This window comes from Anolis sagrei, chromosome Y, assembly GCF_037176765.1.
Source record: "Anolis sagrei isolate rAnoSag1 chromosome Y, rAnoSag1.mat, whole genome shotgun sequence".
Lineage (NCBI taxonomy): Eukaryota > Metazoa > Chordata > Lepidosauria > Squamata > Dactyloidae > Anolis > Anolis sagrei.
Window position 1 is genome coordinate 84148834 of NC_090035.1, and position 21067 is coordinate 84169900.

The 21067-nt window shown below is 49.6% G+C and overlaps 1 protein-coding gene across 1 annotated transcript; it reads right to left on the reverse strand.

The window, feature by feature from the left end:
• Window positions 1-6976: 6976 nt before the first annotated feature.
• On the reverse strand, window positions 6977-20956 carry LOC132780146 (DNA-binding death effector domain-containing protein 2-like). Its single transcript, XM_067462148.1, is given in 6 exon segments — window positions 6977-7739; window positions 8810-9205; window positions 14761-14892; window positions 15154-15264; window positions 15546-16126; window positions 20778-20956. Coding segments are annotated over 5 exon segments (1362 nt in total). The 5' UTR covers window positions 20942-20956; the 3' UTR covers window positions 6977-7739; window positions 8810-8831.
• Between the last annotated feature and the right edge of the window lie 111 nt (window positions 20957-21067).

Consider the following 21067-nt stretch of genomic DNA (forward strand, 5'->3'; position numbering starts at 1 on the left):
CAATCTTTTTTCTTAAGGATCCACCTTACCCTGGATATTCTATTATTATTATTATTATTATTATTATTATTATTATTATTATTATTACCATCTAGCAAATAGTGAAGAGTAGAGACTTTTACACTACTCTTCACACTGGCAACCAAGATCTGCATAGTCAAAGCAATGGTATTCCTCATAGTCACTTACGGATGTGAGAACTAGACCATAGAGAAGGCTGAGCGAAGGAAAAGAGGCGCTTTTGAACTGTGGTGCTGGAGGAAAGTGCTGAGAGTGCCTTGGACCACCAGAAGATCCAACCAGTCCATCCTCCAGGAAAGAAAACCCAGCTGCTCATTGGAGGGAAGGATAGTAGAGGCAAAGATGGAGTCCTTTGGCCACATCATGAGAAGTGTCTTGGACTGGCAGAAGATCCAACCAGTCCATACTTCAAGAAATAAAGCCCGGCTGCTCACTGGAGGGAAGGATAGTAGAGGCAAAGATAGTTGAGTACTTTGGACACATCATGAGAAGACGGGAAAGCTTAGAGAAGACAATGATGCTGGAGAAAATGGAAGGAAAAAGGAAGAGGGGCTGACCAAGGGCAAGGTGGATGGATGGCATCCTTGAAGGGATTGGGTTGACCTTGAAGGATCTGGGGATGGTGATGGCCGACAGGGAGCTCTGGCGTGGGCTGGTCCATGAGGTCACCTAGAGAAGACAATGATGCTTGGGAAAATGGAAGGAAAGGGGAAGAAGGGCCGACCCATGGCAAAATGAATGGATGGCATCCTTGAAGTGACTGGATTGACCTTGAAGGAGCTGGGGGTGGTGAGGGCTGACACATCATGACAAGACAGGAAAGCTTAGAGAAGGGAATGATGCTGGGGAAAATGGAAGGAAAAAGGAAGAGGGGCCAACCAAGGGCAAGATGGATGGCATCCTTGAAGTGACTGGCTTGACCTTGAAGGATCTGGGGGTGGTGACGGCCGACAGGGAGCTCTAGGGTGGGCTGGTCCATGAGGTCACCTAGAGAATACAATGATGCTTGGGAAAATGGAAGGAAGGGGGAAGAGGGGCCGACCAAGGGCAAGAGGGATGGATGGCATCCTTGAAGTGACTGGATTGACCTTGAAGGAGCTGGGGGTGGTGAGGGCTGACACATCATGAGGAGACAGGAAAGCTTAGAGAAGGGAATGATGCTGGGGAAAATGGAAGGAAAAAGGAAAAGGGGCCGAACAAGGCCAAGGTAGATGGATGGCATCCTTGAAGTGACTGGATTGACCTTGAAGGAGCTGGGGGTGGTGAGGGCTGACACATCATGACAAGACAGGAAAGCTTAGAGAAGGGAATGATGCTGGGGAAAATGGAAGGAAAAAGGAAGAGGGGCCGACCAAGGGCAAGAGGGATGGATGGCATCTTTGAAGTGACTGGATTGACCTTGAAGGAGCTGGGGGTGGTGACGACCGACAGGGAGCTCTGGCGTGGGCTGGTCCAGGCGGCCACAAAGAGTCGGAAACGACTGAACAAATGAACAACAACCACAAAACCACCTAGCAGACATTATAGGATGATAAAAGCAAGGACAAATATCCTAAAGTGGTGACTATATGGAACTCTCCGTTTTCACATTGATTTGGCATTTGGGGTTCTGCAGTAACAATTAGAATGTGGAAGGGTGGGTGCTTTGTTTTGTAATTCTACATATCTAATGTGCATTTGGGGGTGGCCTTTAATCACGTTGTACGATGTACAGTGACAATACAAGTTATTCTATTCTACTTGAGTGGGGAGCCAGACCCACGGGTCCTTCGCAAGGACCTTCCAGGGGTCTTGGGTGAGGAGGCTGCCCCCCTCTCTCTCCGGCCTCCTTTCCGGCCTTCTCTCCACCACGCAAGGCAATTGTTTGGTGCCTGGAGTTGGCTCAAGAGGTCTCCGCTTGCTGAAATGCCCGGCTTAGTTTTCCTTCTGAGTTGTTGTTGTTGTGACCATGGTTTCTTCCCCACTGCCACCATTTCATTCGGTGTGTTTGGTGTTGGGGGGGGGGGGGGGCAGAGGAACCGATGAATTACGACTAATGTGGAAAGGGCCCATGCGGCTCGGGAGTGGTGCGCCCCCTGCCACAAGATGAGGGAACAGCGGCCACCAACGACTACCCTTCTGCAGCCAGACCATTTCGGTGGCAAGGATTTCCGCAGGGATTACATATAGGGGGTCAAGGATTTGGTGTTGACAACTCTCTGGTGAAAGGAAACCAAAGAGAGATTCTCGGGGAAGGTCTAATAAGGCATGAGAGGCCACAGGATGCATGCCAGGGAAACCCTTACTGGAGGCATGGGCAAACTCCATGTGTTTTGGGCTTCCACTCCCACAATTCCTAATAGCCGGCAGGCATGGGCAAACTTGGGCCCTCCCTCCAGGTGTCTTGGACTTCAGGTGCCTTGGACTCCAGCTGGTAGGCTGTTAGTCCAACGCTCGGCAGCCAGACTACTAACGGGTGCTGGGTCCAGGGAGCACACCACTCCGCTGTTACACCAGCTCCACTGGCTGCCAATTAGCTTCTGAGCACAATTCAAAGTGCTGGTCTTAACCTATAAAGCCCTAAACGACTCCGGCCCTGTTTACCTCTCCGAACATATTCTCCCCTACGAACCATCAATATTATTAAGATCGTCTGGAGAGGCCCTGCTCTCGGTCCCACCGGCCTCACAAGTGCGTCTGGTGGGGACGAGGGACAGGGCTTTCTCGGTGGTGGCCCTGCAACTCTGGAACTCTCTCCCACCGGAGATCAGAACCGCCCCTTCTATCCTGACATTTAGGAAACAGGTGAAGACGTGGTTATGGAGACAGACTTTTGATGACACCCTAAGACATGGATGGAAGATGATATATAATTGTTTTTTAGTATGACGACTGACCACTGTAGTTTTGGATATATTTGTTGTTTTAATGTGTTATTGTAATATGAACTATGATGTTTTCTACAGATTATATGTGTTTTTATGGTTGGAAACCGGTCTGAGTCCCTCAAAAGAGGTGAGAAGGTCAGTATATAAAACTCTGAAATAAATAAATAAATAAATAAATGTTAGTAATTGTGGAAGTGGAAGTCTGAAACACCTGGACAGAGGCGGCCCTAGGTAATTTTCAATGGTAAGCAAACAGTATTTTGCCCCGCCGCCCCCCCCCCAAGCAATCATTGATGTGGAGCAGGAACGAGAGGGGCTAGGCGAGGCTCAAGGGCCCGGCCCCTTTGGGAAGGAGATCGCCCATCAGCGAGGCAAGGAAGCCGAGGCTCCCCCCGGACTGCTAGGGCTGTTGTAATCCAAGGGGGTGCTCCTCAAGTGGCAGTCAAGGGGCATTTACAGAGGCGCCTCTGCGCCCCTGGCAAAAAAAAGTGTACCGCAACCGCTTACTTTGCGTAATGGATGAGCCGCCCCTGCACCTGGACAGAGGGCCCAAGTTGGCCCATGCCTGCTCTAAAGGCCACAAAAAGAAGCAAAACCATAGAGCAATGGCACCTGCCCCATTGTGAGATCAGGCTTGGTTGCAGCCTGGTAAAGCAGTGGAGTCTCCCAGAAAAGAAGAGAGGCGGAAACCCAAATGCCACACTCCCCTGCTCAAGGAAATGGGCTCTCTCACATTGTTTTTTTTTTTTTTTCAAAACCCCAGGTTCTTTCCCTCCTGAATATGCAGAAATCTGTCCATGTGGATGAATGCTCAGGGCCCTTCCACACAGCCCTCTCTCCCAGAGCATCCAGGCTGGAAATCCCACAGTATCTGCTTTGATCTGGGTTTATTTATTTATTTACTTACTGTATTTGCATACCGCCTTTCTCAGCCAATCGGCAACTCTAGGCCGCTTCCAACAAATCAGTACATATAAACACCACAAAAGCAATAAAAACAACATCATTAGCGTCTCATTATTATCAAGCATTGTGCAGTTCCATTCCTATATTCGATTTCCTATATTAGCTACTCTGCATTTGTAAACGCTTGCTCAAACAGCCATGTTTTAACTTGCCTCCGAAAGGTTAAGAGGGAGGGAGCAGATGTAATCTCCCTAAGGAGGGTGTTCCATAGCGGAGGGGCCACCACTGAGAAGGCCCTGTCTCTCGTCCCTGCCAAATGTACTTGAGACAAAGGCGGGACCAAGAGCAGGACCTCCCCAGACGATCATAGAGTCCTCGATGGTTTGTAAGGGGAGACACATTCAGACAGGTAAGTTGGGCCAGAACCAGGTTATCTGAGTCCGCACTGCCGTATATCCCAGTTCCAAGCAGATAATATGGGATGGTATGCTTTATAATTTATGGGTATTTGTTTTATTTATTTATTTATTTATTTTATTTAAAAGTTTTATTTTATTTAAAAGTTTTGTATACTGGTCTTCTCCCCTCTCTTGAGGGACTCAGACCGGTTTCCAACCATAATATCACATACAGTTAATAAAACATCATAATACATATTACAGTAAAACATTAAAACAGTCATTACAATCAATAACTATAATGGTCAGTCGTCAGACTAAAATCGTTGCTCATCCTCCTCCATCCATATCTCAGGGTGTTGGCTCACTCGTCGAATGCCTGTCTCCATAACCACATCTTCAGCTGTTTCCTAAATGTCAGGATAGACGGGGCGGTTCTGATCTCCAGTGGGAGAGAGTTCCAGAGTCGAGGGGCCACCACCGAGAAGGCCTTGGCCTTTGTATTGAGGCCTTGGCCTTTGTAAGCCGCATCGAGTCCTTCGGGAGATGCTAGCGGGGTACAAATAAAGTTAATAATAATGAATAATAATGGTATTCAACTGTGTGGAAGGGGCCTGGAAAACTCAAGCCACCAAGAAATGCTCACCTCTCTTGACCAGCCCATTTCAGGTTCTTCTTACCTCACAAGCCACCCCCCCCCCCCCGGCAACCTGCAGCATCAACATGCGCTTGCACTTCAGCCCCACAACTTAAGACTAGCCTTGAATGAAACTCTCTCTTCCCTTTTTGGAAGCAGCTGTGCAGAGGCCGGGATGGAAGCAGGGAGGTGTTTTGTGGGGGGAACCCTCTCCTGGCAGGGGTGTCCTCGCCCCCACCCTAGCCCATAATTTATCACGGGCAGTGGAGGAATGGTACTCCTTCAGGGACCTGGGAAAGGGAATGGGGAGAACCCTCTGGACCAAAATGGGGAGAAAGAAGGGCAAACATAGAGGAGTGGAGGCACCTGGTGGCCAGGTTGGGAACAACATGCAAAACCTTCCTTCTTTCGCTACACGGGCTGGAGTGCGATGGGACTGTTTTACTGTTTATTGGTGTATTTTAATTTGATTTACGTCTAACTGTAATTGTATAATTGTAATTGTTTGTGCTGGCATTGAATTTTGCCATTACCTATGCGGAAACCGCTTTGAGTCCCCTTCGGGATGAGAAAAGCAGTATACAAATGTTGCAAATAAATAAATAAATAATAAATATGGGAGTTGGAGTGGGGAAAACCAGTCGTTTTCCAGTGCTCACCCTCAGAATTTTTGGGGGGCAGGGGAGTAAATGAAGGCATCGACCCACAAAACCAAGAGCTGTGCTTCCCAAGGTTTTTCTCAACCCAATTTCCTACACTGCAGTCACAACGTCCCTTGAGCCTTGGGAAATGGACTTCAGGCCTCCAAGGCAATGGGTCAGGTGGAGAGCAGACGTAGTAAATGCATTGAGGAGTGGCTGGCATGGGTAGTTTTCAATGCATGGGAGGGAACACAATTCTCATTTGGAGAGCATATTCACCAACTCAATGGGCAACCACCACTGCCTTGCACGAGTAAATATTTTGTAGCCAAAACAGCACTGGGCTTATTCTGCCGGCTGTTGGTTGTTCTTGGCTCCATATGATTCTAGAACAGTGGTTCTCAACCTGGGAGTCGGGACCCCTGAAGGGGTTGCGAGGGGGTGTCAGAGGGGTCGCCAAAGACCATCACAAACAGTATTTTCTGTTGATCATGGGATTTCTGTGTGGGAAGTTTGGCCTAATTCTATCGTTGGTGGGCTTCGGAATGCTCTTTGGTAGTAGGTGAACTATAAATCCCAGCAGCTACAACTCCCAAATGTCAAGGTCTATTTTCCCCGAACTTCACCAGTGTTCACATTTGGGCATATTGATATTGGTGCCAAGTTTGATCCAGATCCATCATTGTTTGAGTCCACAGTGCTCTCTGGATGTAGGCGAACTACAACTCTAAAACCCAAGGTCAATGCCCACCAAACCCTTCCAGTATTTTCTGTTGGACAAGGGAGTTCTGTGTGCCAAGTTTGGTGCAAGTCCATTGTTGGTGTACTTCAGAATGCTCTTTGAATGTAGGAGAACTATAAATCCCAACAACTACAACTCCCAAATGACAAAATCAATCCTCCCATCCCAACCCCACCAGTATTCAAATTTGAGCATATTGGGCATTTGTGCCAAATTTGGTCCAGTGAATGAGAATACATCCTGCATATCAGATATTTACATAATGATTCATAACAGTAGCAAAATTACAATTATGAAGTAGCAACGAAAATAATTTAATGGCTGGGGGTCACCACAACATGAGGAACTGTATTAAGGGCTCGCGGCATTAGGAACGTTGAGAACCACTGTTCTAGAAGATGCTTTTGCCATCCCATTGCCCATGGATAAAAAGTATTTCCTGGCCCCAAATGCTCTCTCGTGCTTGTTTACCACCCGTGGGCCCTCCTTTAGGCTCAGGAGGCCTTTCGTGGAACAAGAAGTGACTTTTTGTAGCTTTGAGTCCCCCTCGGGGTGAGAAAAGTGGTATACAAAAACTGTAAATAATGAAATGACTGCCTCTCCTGGGCCAAATAAGACCCCCCCCCCCCCCGAGAGGCCACCATGTGCACACCAAAAACACACTTCCCGTCCCCTTGAGGTCATGTGGTGGGAACCCACCTCAGTCCCTTCCCCTGGGTGCCAGTTGTGTCCGCTCGTGCTAGAAATGAAGAACAGTCCCAAGGTGCTGCAAACTGTCTTCTTTATTAACATTGTCCATTTGCAAATACAACACATTAAGAATTTTGTCCAAAAGTCTCTCTTTTTTCTGTAAAAAAAATACGACTTTTTAAATTACACGCTTTGGGCCTCTGACCTTCCTCGTTTCCGCTAAGTAGTTCCCTCTACCCGCGGGTGCTGCAATCACGGATCCTCCACCTTCTTAAAAACCCTATTATGTATATTATATACAAAGAGCCACCAAGCTGAAAAGTGGCCTGTGTCCACCTTTAGTCCTTGGTTGTCTTCCTGACTCAAAGGGAAGAAAGCCGGCGCCCAAATCAGATCTGAGGGAAAGAAGGTGGTTCTCCTTTTAAAGAAAAGGAACGGTTAACGCAGAGCGCTTTGCTGCCCGCCTGCAACTCTGCCCAATGAGTGCTACCCTCCTCTGCAAGAGACCTGGCAAAAACCCACCACCACAAAAACGATACCAAGGGGCCCAGGACCCCCTCTCAGCTTCATCAGGACAGGACGGTCTCCCCAAGATGCCCCCTTGGCTCTGGACGGCTGGCACTGCTGCTCCTGCTGCAGGGGTACCCCACACCCGCACGGCCCCTGCAGTCCTTTCCGTCCTTCAGCTTCTAGGAGAGGAGCCCCACTGTGGCCAGGATCCAGCCCTGCCTCCCAACGGGGCGAAGAGTCCTTTCCTCAAAGTCCTTCTCCTCCCCTTCAAGTCCATATCCGATGCAGAGAAGCCACGTGGAAACAGGGGACTGACAGTGAAGTTCTCTGCAAGAGAAGAAGAGCATGTTTAGTAGTTTATTGCTTTGTTTTATTGCTTTGTTTTTGAGTTCATTTATTGTTGTATTGTTGTTATTGTTGTTTTACTGATGTATTTGAACTCGGCCACTTGTATGCTGCACCGAGTCCTTCGGGAGATGGTAGCGGGGTATAAATAAATTATTATTATTATTATTATTATTATTATTATTATTATTATTATCTCTGCCCACATTCAGATGTCAGGCAAAGGACCTTCCCTTCATGCCTCTAACCACCCGAGGCCCGCAGGGTCTAGCCACTGCTTTTATATTATCCATTGCTATATTTGGAATAAACATGTCTTTAAAAAACAGTAACAATAGGACGCAGTCTGCCTGAAAATGGAAACACAAAGAACTACTGAGTCCCATCTATGTCTCAGGTTCATCTATGGAGACAAGGCTCTGGAGAACAAGCCCTATGAGGAGCGGCTCAAGGAGCTGGGCATGTTTAGCCTGAAGAAGAGAAGGCTGAGAGGAGACATGATGAAGGCCATGTATAAATATGTGAGCCACAGGGAGGAGGGAGCAAGTTTGTTTACTGCTTCCATGTAGATTAGGACAAGGAACAATGACTTCAAACTACAAGAAAGGAGATTCCACCTGAACATGAGGAAGAACTTCCTGACTGTGAGCTGTTCAGCAGTGGAACTCTCTGCCCCGGAGTGTGGTAGAGGCTCCTTCTTTGGAGGTTTTTAAACAGAGGCTGGATGGCCATCTGTCAGGGGTGATTTGAATGCAATATTCCTGCTTCTTGGCAGAATGGGGTTGGACTGGATGATGGCCCAGGAGGTCTCTCCCAACTCTAGGATTCTACGACAGGGCTTGTCTTAGGGAACAGGACAAGCCACAACATGGAGAGAAGGACACGGTGTAGCCTCATCTGTGATCCTAGCCTCAGCCAAGTCCCAGGGCCCTCTCATTTCTGGAGCCAAATGACCCCACAATTGCAGCTGGAGAACACAGGAAACAGACGGATGGTGAGGGATCTGTAGAAAGTGGCACAGCTCCGCACAGGCTGCCTTGGAGGGAACCTACCTACATGTCCATCAGGCTGGTACTACCAGGCCTGTGGGATGACGCTTTCCAGCAAGAGGCGCCGGCCCTCCTCGTAGTCGTCCTCATCGACGTTGACAAGCAGCCGGATGGCCTCCTGGCCCACGGCCTCTTTGAGGGACTCTGTGATGAAGACGCCCTTCAGGGCCTCCAGCAGCGAGCCGTTCATGTAGTCGCTCCAGAAGGCATCCAGGTAGGACAGCTCGGAGAACTTGATGTCACAGATAATGGAGCCCAGGTCGCGGGACTTGAGGATGGTGTTGGACTGCCCAAAGACATCAAACTGGCGCTCCAGGTGGTTCTGCTTGTTCGACATCACGTTCTGCCGCAAGACAGAGTCATGCTCACAATATTCGGCACGAACACGGAGCCGGATGTCTGAGCAAGACACAGGAGACAGAGAGAGAGAAGGGGAAAGGGGAGAAAAGGAGAGAAGCGTCAGAGCTGGGGTCCCACACCGGCGGCAGAGACAAACACACAGAGTCATGCAGCTGCCCAATATCCCTGACCAGGTGCCGGTCTTAAAACCAACCAAGCTGAAGGTCCAGGCCACCCAGGTGGCCCAAGAAGCTCAGGTCCCTTGAGATGGTCCGTCCCAGCGAGGGGCGCCTGCACTCGTGGTTTCAAACTGCTTTCAACTTTTGGTGTGGCACCAAGTTAGAGCTGAACTTCACTAATGCCTCCCACCGTGCTACGGCTCCCACCCAAGAGAGGCATACAGGCCCGCCCATCCACCCTCTTAAGGGTCAGCCACTGACCTCGTCTCCTGCCCAGGCCTCATAGGCCTAATGCCTGGAGCCAGCGGAGTGGCTCCTCAGAAGTCCCTGAGCTACATTCAACCCAGAATCTTGGAAGGAACCTCTACCAAGGAGTCCTGGTTGCTACTGGTATCGGAACAGAGGCCTTTCTTCCACCTAGGCTTGACCTCTCTTCCCCTCTCTGAACATGGAAGAAATACACAGGGAACCCAGATTTAAATCTGCTGATTGCGAGGCAGATGAACTCCCCTGCATAAAAACTCAAAATCTCTAAGCTCACTGTTTCTAGGTACACAAATGTGGCAAGTGAGGCTTTCCTGGCATGTGACCCACATTCTCAAAATTAGTGAAGTTCAGATGTAACTATGGAGAGTGGAAGCAGGAGGGCAGATGGGTTTTGTTTCAGAGGCCCAAAATGTATCAGCATCACAGTCAAAATTTCGAAAGGTTCAAAAGGGAGGGAGAAATGGAACAAATACAGAGCAGGAGACATTGAAAAAGTGAGGCAGGTGGGATGTTACATACGCTCAACAAGGCCGTCAGGTTTAATTTCTCTGTGTCTTGTGGTCATCACCTGTAGAAGCATTAACTCAGAGTGCAGTAGTCACAGCCCTGTACCAGCAACATGGAATGGTCTTGAGCTCATCCCCCTCCCCGGCTGGCCCAAGGGGCAGCACCCCAGGCACTAAGTGCTGGGCCTAGACCCCAGGAAACACTGCCTTTCCAGGTAGGCAACGGAAAGGCTGCCATTCGGTTTTCTATTCCATGGCAGAGTGGCCAGGAAAGGACAGCAAGGCAGTCCAGGCAAATAAGGATGAGGTGCTTCTTTTAGGAGCACTGCCACCCACACAAGAGAGAAAAAGCCCAAGTGTGGGGAGCCTCCTGTTTAGGGCAGAGACGCCTATGGGGACACCTGGCCAAGGAGTCTAGCTGCTGGGCCCATGCTCAGGTGGGCTTGTGAGCTGCTGAAGACTGTGCTCACAGGCCCACCCAACCACCTGGCTACATGCCACACAGTTGAGAGCTTCCTCTTTGATTAGCACTGAATTCAATTCATGTACAGGCAGCTGACCCCCGTAATTTAACTACTGGGCTTCGAGAGAACAGAAGAGCTCACCCACCTTCCTGTATCAACAGTGTGGTGATACCACAGCTGTCAGAGTTGGCATTAACACACTGGCACTCCTTGTGCCACCCACCAGTGTGGCTCTGAAGCAACTGGAAACATTTCCCCACTCAAGATCGGGCAAGGCTGCAAGGAGTGAGCTCGGATTTTGTGTCAAAACACATTGGGAGCACGTGAACCAGAAGGTTGTCAGGAAAGGGTTTCTGCACAACTGTTGTGTACAAAATGGGAAGTGGTTCCATGGCCTTCCCCAGGCAGCACTCATGCCCGCATTGAGCAGCTACATCAGATGAGAAATGGGGCCAACATTGGCAAGAACAGCAGCAGTGGCAGCAGTAGAAAGACCACTGACCCCCCACCCCCACCCCCAAATGCTCTTCCAGGCCTCAGTTCCAGTGAAACAATCCTACTGTGGTCACCCTCTTTGCAGCCTGAAAAGGTCAGAAAACCCCCCGTGAGAGGCTCTCCCCAAAAGGGATTTCCCCGAGTTTGGAATCAGAAGCAAGCCCCAAAAAGAAACCTCATCTGCATTACAACACAAGTAGGATGTTTCCAGAGAATGAGGCCTGTCACCTCATCATCCATGCAATCCCCGTAACACAGGCTGAGCATTTTTTACAAACCAAAATGAGAGGATTTGGTAAAAAGTAATGAGGTATTAAAACAGCAGTTTCCACAAAAGGGACCCACAATTTCTGGTTTTTAGAGCACAATTCTACCCCACCCCGTTCACTTGACAGATTTAACTTTCACAGAGCAGCAAAACCCATCAGAACAAGCCACCCCCCACCCCCGTCCCCTTGTGCTGAAGGCAAGCAGTCCCAGAGCCCAAGGCCGAGTGTCCAGATGCAGGGCTGCTTCTAATATAATAAGAGAAGCATAGAGGAGGCAGAAGCAATAATCATGAGGAGCACTTTTAGGCTTTGCTTTTAGTTTGTCTGGGTGTTTTTGCCACTGTCTGGTACTTGGCCCACTTGCCTGGGCCAATACTTATGCTTTTCCAGGGATAGATTCAAACTGTGGACTGAGAGGAAGGCGTTTCAAGACTTTCAGCATATGGCCATCTCAAGAAACCATTCTGCGTTTCAATATGGCAGAAAGATACAAAGTGGTGCAAAGGCCCTGCCCTATCTTCCTTCTGGGTTTTGGCTGCTGCAGATAGCAGACCGAATGCATGGAAATGCAGACTGGGAGGAGGCAGCAGAGAGACCGCTCCCTGGAGTGGCACCAAGACCAACACAGGGTTGCATTCCACCTCACCATGGGTTTACTGGACATGGAACTGCAGCATGACTATTGTGTTTAGGGTCAAGGAAGGTGGCCATTCTCAGGACTATTAACTGCTTAGATGGGCATCTGCCAGTTAGGCTTTGACTGGCCAGCAGAAAACCAACAACAGCACCTGAAGTGCCTGGTTCTGCTGCCCCTGGAAGTATAGATTATTATGAAAAGAGCCCAAAACACATCATGGACTGATATCTGCAGCTCCGCCTGCACAGCCGAGGGGAGCCCTCCTACTAAGGGAGGGCAATGAGCAAGGCCTTCCCTGGGCAGGAACATTGCTGGCGGCCCCTCCTTGGAGCTGCGTGCCCCCCGCCTGCTCCCATGGGGTCCTGCTGGAGGTTTGCGGCACAAGCCCCCCGCCGTGCCGGTGTGGGGCATCCCCCTGCCCCCAGGAACCTCTGGAGCGCCATCGTGCCTTTGGGACTTGGCCGGCATGCAGGAGAGAGAAGGGGAAGGAAGGCGCCTGGGCCTGCTCCGGAATGAGGCAACGCAGCACAGAGTTAAAACAGTTTGCTTCACAAAGAAGTGGTGGAAATCTGGGTGCATGGATTCATTTACCTTTGCGAGACCATTCTGTGAGAAGAGTGCACAAGAGAGACAGAGTCTCTTTATCATCAACTTTTGCTTAGCAACCTGGAATTTAAATGGTGGATTGAGAAAGAATTGGCAGAAAGCAAGCAGCAACAAAAAACCATTTGTGGACGTGGATGTTTTCCCCCTCTAGCAGCCAAGGCCTAGCTTTTATGCAGGGTGAGACTGCGCTCTGGGAGGCAGATGGGAGCCGGCCCCCTCCCCGCCGCCGCTCAGGGCCATGGCTGGACGTGGAGCCCATGACGGGAAAGCAGCTGCCTACGCCCCCAGAGCCTCCGGTTCTGCCCCAGGGAAGCAAGGGAACAGGACAAGGAATACAGGCAACAATCTAGTGTGGAATGGAGCTTACAGTTTGATCCTTGCACCTACCCGGCAGAAGCCTTAGCTGCACCTTGAAGTTGCAGTTTTGACACTCATTGTATTATTTTTGAACCTTCTTCGTTAGAACCCCTTTGCCTGTAAATTGGTCAGACGGTAAGACAAGCGTTTTTGTGTATTCGCTTTGGTTTCATTTGCATTGCACTGAGACAAAGAAAGCAGCACATTGGCTGGCCCTGGGCACCCACCTCCTCGCCACGGACCACGTCCAATACAGTCCATGGAAAACAAAAAGCACCCCCAAGTTGAGGAAACTGTAAAACCCACGTGTGGAATGTCTCACACGACAGTCTGCAAGCAGATTTCACAGTTTCTCTATGTTCAGGAAATACACGGCTGAAAAGGCCTAGCAATGCAGGAATAAATGAGAGATGCTGGTCTTTGAGACAGACACGAGGCGGAAATCAAGCCAGAAATCTGAATATAATTTAACTAGGCAGGCCGAAATCCTTCAAAGACTTGGACCTTTAAACAAAGTCCAGTTCCAGGAGTTGGTATGATGGACCAAATTGTGAGAAAAATCCACTTTAAGAGGACCAGTGATAAAACCGTGCAGTACCAACATGGCGGTGAGCCTCCAGACTACGCTGAAGGATACACAGGATACTGCAGTCACATGGCCACGGCTTAACTATATGTACGTTTCATTGCCACTTGCATAACACCCAAGAAACCGCTGTGGCACATGATGCTTCTGGCACAATGACTCTGAACCGCTCTTTTCAAAAGCAGCTCAATTTGTACTTGAGTCTTTTTCTAGTTAAGTAGCTTTATCTGAAGCAGAGGAAGCATCTTCACACCTTGTCGTGCTCCCTACCCAGGACCCATTTCTTTAGAATTCTTGATTTAATTGGGATTCTCTTCAATTCAATTGTTGGAATAATTTTTAATCTGAAATTACCGAACCAGAAAAATGGGAGATGGTGAGAAGAGAACCAGATCTATGGATTTATGAATTGGCGAACGTTGACCACAAGATGATTTTATTGCTGCTATGGTATTAATTTGATTGTTTTAACTATTTATAATTGTTGTTGTTATATTGTATTTTGTGAATTGTTAGGCATCGAATTGTGCCTTTTGTAAGCCGCCCTGAGTCCCCCCTAGGGGGTTGAGAAGGGCGGGGTAGAAGCGCTCGAAATATATATATAATATATAATATATATCAGATCCGCCGCCTTGAGCCGACTCCAATTTACATAGAAAAGGACCTCAAAGCAGCGAAGGCCGTCTCTCTCCAAGACCAGTTCTTTAAGCACCCTAGGGCACTGAATTAAAAGCTCCCAGTTTCCCCAGCAACTGATGCTAAGGGTTTAGCAACCTGAAGGCACCCTCTCCCATGTTCATAAAGCAGCTGGTTTCATGCAATACACCCAGGACAATTTTTTTCTGATTTAGTTATCTATCATCATGGGCGAGTTAGAAAATTCACCATTGTGGTCATTTGAAAATAGGAACCATAGAAACCAGTCAAATCAACTAGGAATAGAAGATAACTTAGCCCCAAAGAGTGGGACTAAAATCTCCATGCTCCCAGTGGACTGGAGCCCCGTGGTGTCCAGCTGCACCTAACAATGCAAGCCCGCCACCACGTTCCCTGGCCTGCCACTGGAGCCTTTCCTGGCAGCGATGTGCACCAGGCCGCCTCCTCCTCCTCCACCCCCACCCCCCCACTTTGGCTCCAGTCACCCATAGGACTCCATTCCCTTAACAGAGACCCAAGATGCTTGTGGCATATTATTTGGAAGGACTCGAGGGAGCCCTAAGAGCACAGCACGGGCCAGGCAGACACTTACCACAAGTCACTTTGGTTGGAGTTTGGACCTCCTGCTTGGGAGCAGAAGGCCCTTTGGCTCCCCGACGCCTGCGGGGAGCAGCAGATTTTGCCCGGCCTCTGCTGACTCGTTTCCTTTTGCTGGAACTGGAGCCTAGAGGAAACAGAAGAAGGGAGGCTGGGAGTTTCTTGGGGCATCAGGACACAGGGATTGCGGCTCAGGTTCCCTTGAGCTGTGGTCCCTGGCCCCATGGCGCTCAACGCAGAAGACGCCCTCTTAACAAACAGACACAAGAACCCAAACAGGCTCCTTGTGGGGCTTCACAGAAAGGGACTGCTGGGTAGGGAAGGGGAAAAGGGAGACAGAAAAGGGAGAAACGCATGCCGCTCCTTTCCTGGGCGGCCCAACACGCACCTGCCTCCCACTGATCGCTCTGAGGCTCTGCAGAGGCTGAATTGAGACAGTTGTCCACCTGCTGGTCGGATGACAGGACAGACGGCCCGTAAGTGTATCTCTCAGGAGAAACTAGGGAAAGAGTGACACAAGTCAAACAAAGGGAGAAGCAGGGACACAAATCTGCAGCATCTTTCTGCAAAGCAAGCCCAGGTAGCAAGTGCAGGAGAGCTAAGTGTCACCCCCACCCAGAACTGTGAAAGGAGCCAGCCCCATCATGGAATTCCTCCATCCTGTTTGGATAAAGTTGGCCTGCAAGCTAGAATTAAGTACCCACTAAAGGAAGAGCGACAGCACTGTCATAAGCGAGTCAAAGGTTGAGTCACTTCCTTCCTGCCTGCGCGGCTGCATACCTGTCCGCTGCCTTTTCAGAGTGACGTAGGGCAGGAGGTCGTGCCTGGTGAGCACCCGCAGGAGCTGCAGCAGCTGCACAAAGTTGGTCTCGTCGCACTTGCCCCTCCGCTCGAGCTCCAGGAGAAGCCGGACACCATCTTTGGGCAGCCCCCTGGCCCCCTCGAGGCTGCCTTCCACCCAGGCTGAGCCCCCCTCCTGTTGCTGCTTCTTCCTCCAGCCCTGCAGGGCGGGTGAGGCCGTCTCTGCGGCCCCCTCTTCCGAGGCTGCCACTGCCCAGAGCTCCGGGTCCAGGGGGTGGTGCCAGGGCTGCGTCTCCTCCAGCAGGAAGGAGAGCACCTCCACATCATTCTGGGTCAGCTGTGCCCCCACCACTTCGAACATGCGGTGCAGGGGGATCATCCCGTAGTACTCCAGGCACTCCTCCTCCTCCCAGGCGTGCGCAAACAAGGGCCGCCGGAAGTCAGACATCATTGGGGTGGGAGGCGCAAGCAGGAGGAGGGGAGAAGCGTGGCAAAGAGGCCCTGGGAGCAGAAGCACTGCGCAGAAGGAGGAGCTTCGGGCGGGTGAGACAGACAATTGCCTGCAATAGAAGAAACAGCACTGCTCAGGGATCTCCAAACCACTGGCAGCGCGACACTTGGGCAACTGACATGAAACACACAGATGGGCTTGGAAATGGAGCGAGGAGTCTTCTCAGGAGGCCACAAGCTGAGTGCCAGTCCACAGCGTGATCATGAAGCATGGCTCTGGGCTGTGTCAAGAAGCACACATGCAGGCGGAGGGAAGTCATGGCTCCCCCTCTCCTGTGTGGCCTGGAATGGGCTGCCCTTTGGCTGGAAGCATTGGCCCTGGGCCCAGAGGACAATCCTCTTCAGAGCATCATAGAGTTGGAAGAGACCACATGGGCCAACTCGTCCAACCCCATTCCATGCAGGGAAAGCACAATAATAATAATAATAATAATAATAATAATAATTTTTATTTATACTCTGCCACCATCTCCCCAAAAGGGACTCCCTGATGGATGTTTAAAGGCTTCCAAGGGAGGAACTTCCACCAGACTCTGAGGCAGGGAGTTCCACTGCTGAACAGCTTTTCTTATAGTTAGGAAGGTCTGTTTGGGCATGTAAGAAGTCAGTTGGGGTGTGTGTGGGTGTCCGTCCTTTTTGGACTCCTCTCAATTACACTTTTTTTCTATTCCTTCCTCATCCAGGGTTTATTTATTTATTTCACGCATTTCTACCCCGCCCTTCTCAACCCCCGAGGGGGGACTCAGGGCGGCTTACAAAAGGCACAATTCGATGCCAACACAAACAATAAGATAAAAAACATATATCAACAGCAATTATAAAACAATTAAAACAATCAATTATCATTTTTATCATTTTATCATTTTACCTCGTCCATTTGGCCTGCCCATTGTCTAATGCTATGTCAATATGCTTTATTTTACTTTGCTACGGTATGTATTTATTCTTATGCAATTTTTGTTGCCTGTTTTTTGCATTTTATTCTGTTGTACTGTATCTGGGCGTGGCCTCATGTAAGCTGCACCGAGTCCCCTTTGGAGAGATGGTGGCGGGGTAGAATTAAAGTTGTTTGTTGTTGTTATTATTATTATAACTGTAAAATAAATAAATAATAATAAAACAACTTTATTTATACCCCGCTACCACCTCCTAAGGGACTTGGTGCAGCTTACATGAGGCTGAGCCCACAATATTATTATTATTATTATTATTATTATTATCTTTATTTATACCTTGCAAAATCTCCCGAAGGACTCAATGTGGCTTACAAAGGCCAAGGCCGCAACAAACAACAACATACAAATATAACAGTAAACTCATAAGCAAATAATAATAAAACATCAAGCAAAGACAATAAAACACTAAAACAATGACACATGATACATTTAAAATCATATTTTTCAGTGACGAGACGCTAGTGAATGGCTATTGTTGTTAATTGTATGTTATTGTATAATGTCTTATGATGTTAACTGTTTTTATACCGTGTTATGGTAGCATTGAATTTTTGCTGTTCTTGTTGTTAACCGCTGTGAGTTGCCTAAGGGCTGAGAACAGCGGTATACAAATAAAGCAAGTAAATAAATAAATAAATAAATAAAATCTAAAAGGCTGGGCCAAATGTAATGGACAAAATTTAAAAGTGATGAACTTGACAGGAAGTATGTAGATGGGTTTGTTTGTTTTTTTTGGAGGTAGGTGCAATGTGCAGACAATCCTAAAACTAACGAAGTGCATTTGGGACATGATGGCAGGAGTTTCCTAATCTGGAAAGGCACACTGGAACAGCCAGGTCTTCAGGCACTTCCTAAAGACAGCCAACGTTGGGGCTTATCTGATGTCCTTGGGGAGAGAGTTCCAGAGTCGGGGGGCCGCCACAGAGAAGGCCCTGTCCCTCGTCCCCACCAAACGCGCCTGCAATGCAGGCGGAATCGCGAGCAGGGCCTCTCCAGATTATCGGAGGGAACGTGTGGGTTCATATATGGAGATGCGGTCATGCAGGTAGGCGGGTCCCAAACCGTTTAGGGCTTTGTAGGCGAGCACCTGCACCTTGAATTGGGACCGGAAGATGAATGGCAGCCAATGGAGCTCCTTAAACAGGAGGGTTGACCTCTCTCTGTAAGGAGCCCCAGTTAACATCCTGGCCACCGTTGGACCAGTTGGAATTTCCGAGCTGTTTTCAAGGGCAGCCCCACGTAGAGCGCATTACAGTAGTCCAATCTAGAGGTGACCAAGGCATGGACCACCCCGGCCAGATCAACCTTTGCGAGGTATGGTCGCAACTACTAATTCAAAGCAATTAAAATAAATCTCATACACAAATAGCATAAACATTGAACAGTCGCACAAAAAACTTTTTAAAAACTATGGCTGGGCCAAATGTCATTAAGTTAAAAAAATAATGCTGGGCATGAACAAGGTAGAGGAGGTGACAGGAAGCTGACACGTTCTAGCCACGGGCCAGCTTGGGCCTCCCTCCCTGTGTTTGGGACTTCAACTCCCAGCATTCCTCACCGCCTCAGGCGCCTTCCGCTTAAGCGGAAAGGGAGGGGCCCGAGGCGGTGAGGAATGCTGGGAGTTGAAGTCCAAGTGGTTCTGGCAGGAAGGAAGGTTCCTCCCGGCCTGGCCTTCCCAACCAGAAGAGGAGGATGGAACTGGACCAAACTCTGCACGAAGACTCAATAGAGTCGCCATCCCTCCTCTCCTTCAGGAGGAGAGTGAAGACATGGTTGTGGAACCAGGCCTTTGGGCAACCAGGCAATTAAATAAGACAATTAAATAAGACAATCAGACGTGCAAGATCAGCAGGATTGTCGAAGTGGAATCAAAAACAGATCTATGAGTTAGTGTATACTGACAGGGTAGGAGGAAGAATTAGGTTAGTATTGGTTTTACTGATTTTATCGATTTTTATTGATTTTATTGGGATAATGGCTTGAATTGTGGTAACTATGAATTGTTGTACTTCTGTGATGATTGTTTTGTGTGGCAGGCATCGAAGCGTGCCTTTGCTGTTGTAAACTGCCCTGGGTCCCCTACGGGGTGAGAAGGGCGGGGTACAAGAACCACAAATAAATAAATAAATAAATAAATAAAAATATGCCCAAATGGCAACACTGGGGGAGTTTGGGGGAAATAGAATCTTGACATTTGGGAGTTGTAGTTGCTGGGATTTATAGTTCACCTACAATCACAGAGCATTCTGAACTCCAACAAACCTCCCACAAAGAGCCCACATGTGGGCCACAGCAACGCGTGGCAGGGGACAGCTAGTTAATAATAATAATAATAATAATAATAATAAAGTGGTTCTGGCTTGGAAGGAAGTTTCCTCCCGGCCTGGCCTTCCCAACCGGAAACATTTCCCCACTCAAGATGGGGCAAGGCTGCAGGGAGTGAGCTCGGATTTTGTGTCAAAACACATTGGGAGCACGTCAACCAAAAGGTTGTCAGGAAAGGGTTTCTGCACAACTGTTGTGTACAAAATGGGAAGTGGTTTCGTGGCTCTCTCCCTCCTTCCTTCCCTCCCTCCCAGTTCCTCTTCCCGGAGCTGGAGGTAGGTGTGAATGTTTCAAGTGACCACCTTCATTAGCATTTGAAGGCCTGGCTGAGCCTGGGGGAATCTTTTGTTGAGAGGTGTTAAGATGTGCCTGGTTGTTTCCTCTCTGCTGTTTTGCTGTTGTAATTTTAGAGTTTTTTTAAATACTGGTAGCCAGATTTTGTTCATTTTTACGCTGGACATTGAGCCTACTGAAATAGTTCCCTTCAATGGCTTGGAAGGAAGTTTCCTCCCGGCCTGGCCTTCCCAACCGGAAACATTTCCCCACTCAAGATGGGGCAAGGCTGCAGGGAGTGAGCTCGGATTTTGTGTCAAAACACATTGGGAGCACTTCAACCAAAAGGTTGTCAGGAAAGGGTTTCTGCACAACTGTTGTGTACACAATGGGAAGTGGTTTCGTGGCTCTCTCCCTCCTTCCTTCCTTCCCTCCCTCCCAGTTCCTCTTCCGGGAGCTGGAGCTAGGTGTGAATGTTTCAGCTGACCACCTTCATTAGCATTTGAAGGCTTGGCTGAGCCTGGGAAAATGTTCTGTTCCCTCCCTCCCTCCCAGTTCCTCTTCCAGGAGCTGGAGCTAGGTGTGAATGTTTCAGCTGACCACCTTCATTAGCATTAGGCTGTGCCTGGGGGAATCTTTTGTTGAGAGGTGTTAAGATGTGCCTGGTTGTTTCCTCTCTGCTGTTTTGCTGTTGCAATTTTAGAGTTTTTTTAATACTGGTAGCCAGATTGTGTTCATTTTTACGCTGGACATTGAGCCTACTGAAATAGTTCCCTTCAATGGCTTGGAAGGAAGATGCCTCCCCAACCGGAAGAGGAGGCTCCCTCCCTCCTAGTTCCTCTTCCGTGGGAGGCCAAGCGCCCACCGGGCGCTAGGGGGCAGCACACCAAGGAGCCTCGGAGGGGGGGGGAGAGGGAGAGAGAGAGGGGGCACCTCAGCCCCTCCCTCACTCCCCCTCCCCTCCCCCCCTCCAGCCTGCCCGCTTCTATCTCTCTTTTTTTGCGGGGGGGGCACCCTTCAAAGCTAGGCGCCCCCTCGCCTCGTCCCTTCGAGGGGGGGAGAAAAGAGAGAGCCCCCTCCAACCCCTTCCCTCTGCCCCCTCTCTCCCTCCCGTTGACCCCCCTCTGCCCCCCTCCCCCGTTCTCACCGAGCCTCCGACGGTGGCGTCCTCCTCTTCCTGCGCCGTCCTTCTGGTCTTTCTGGTCCCTGGGTCGCTTCTGCGCCTGCGCCAGCCTCGCCTCAGCTGAGGGCCCCTCCCCGGCGCATGCGCAGCGCCTCTGTTTGTGTCTCGCAGGTGTCCAGCCCGCGCATGCGCCCCGCGGCCTCCCTCCCTTTCGGCTCGCTCACGCGGACGGCCCGCCGGCGCCCTCGTGCGCCACGTGACGGGGCGGGGCCTCCCCAGCGCGACCTCGGCGGCGACGAAGACAACAACAAGAG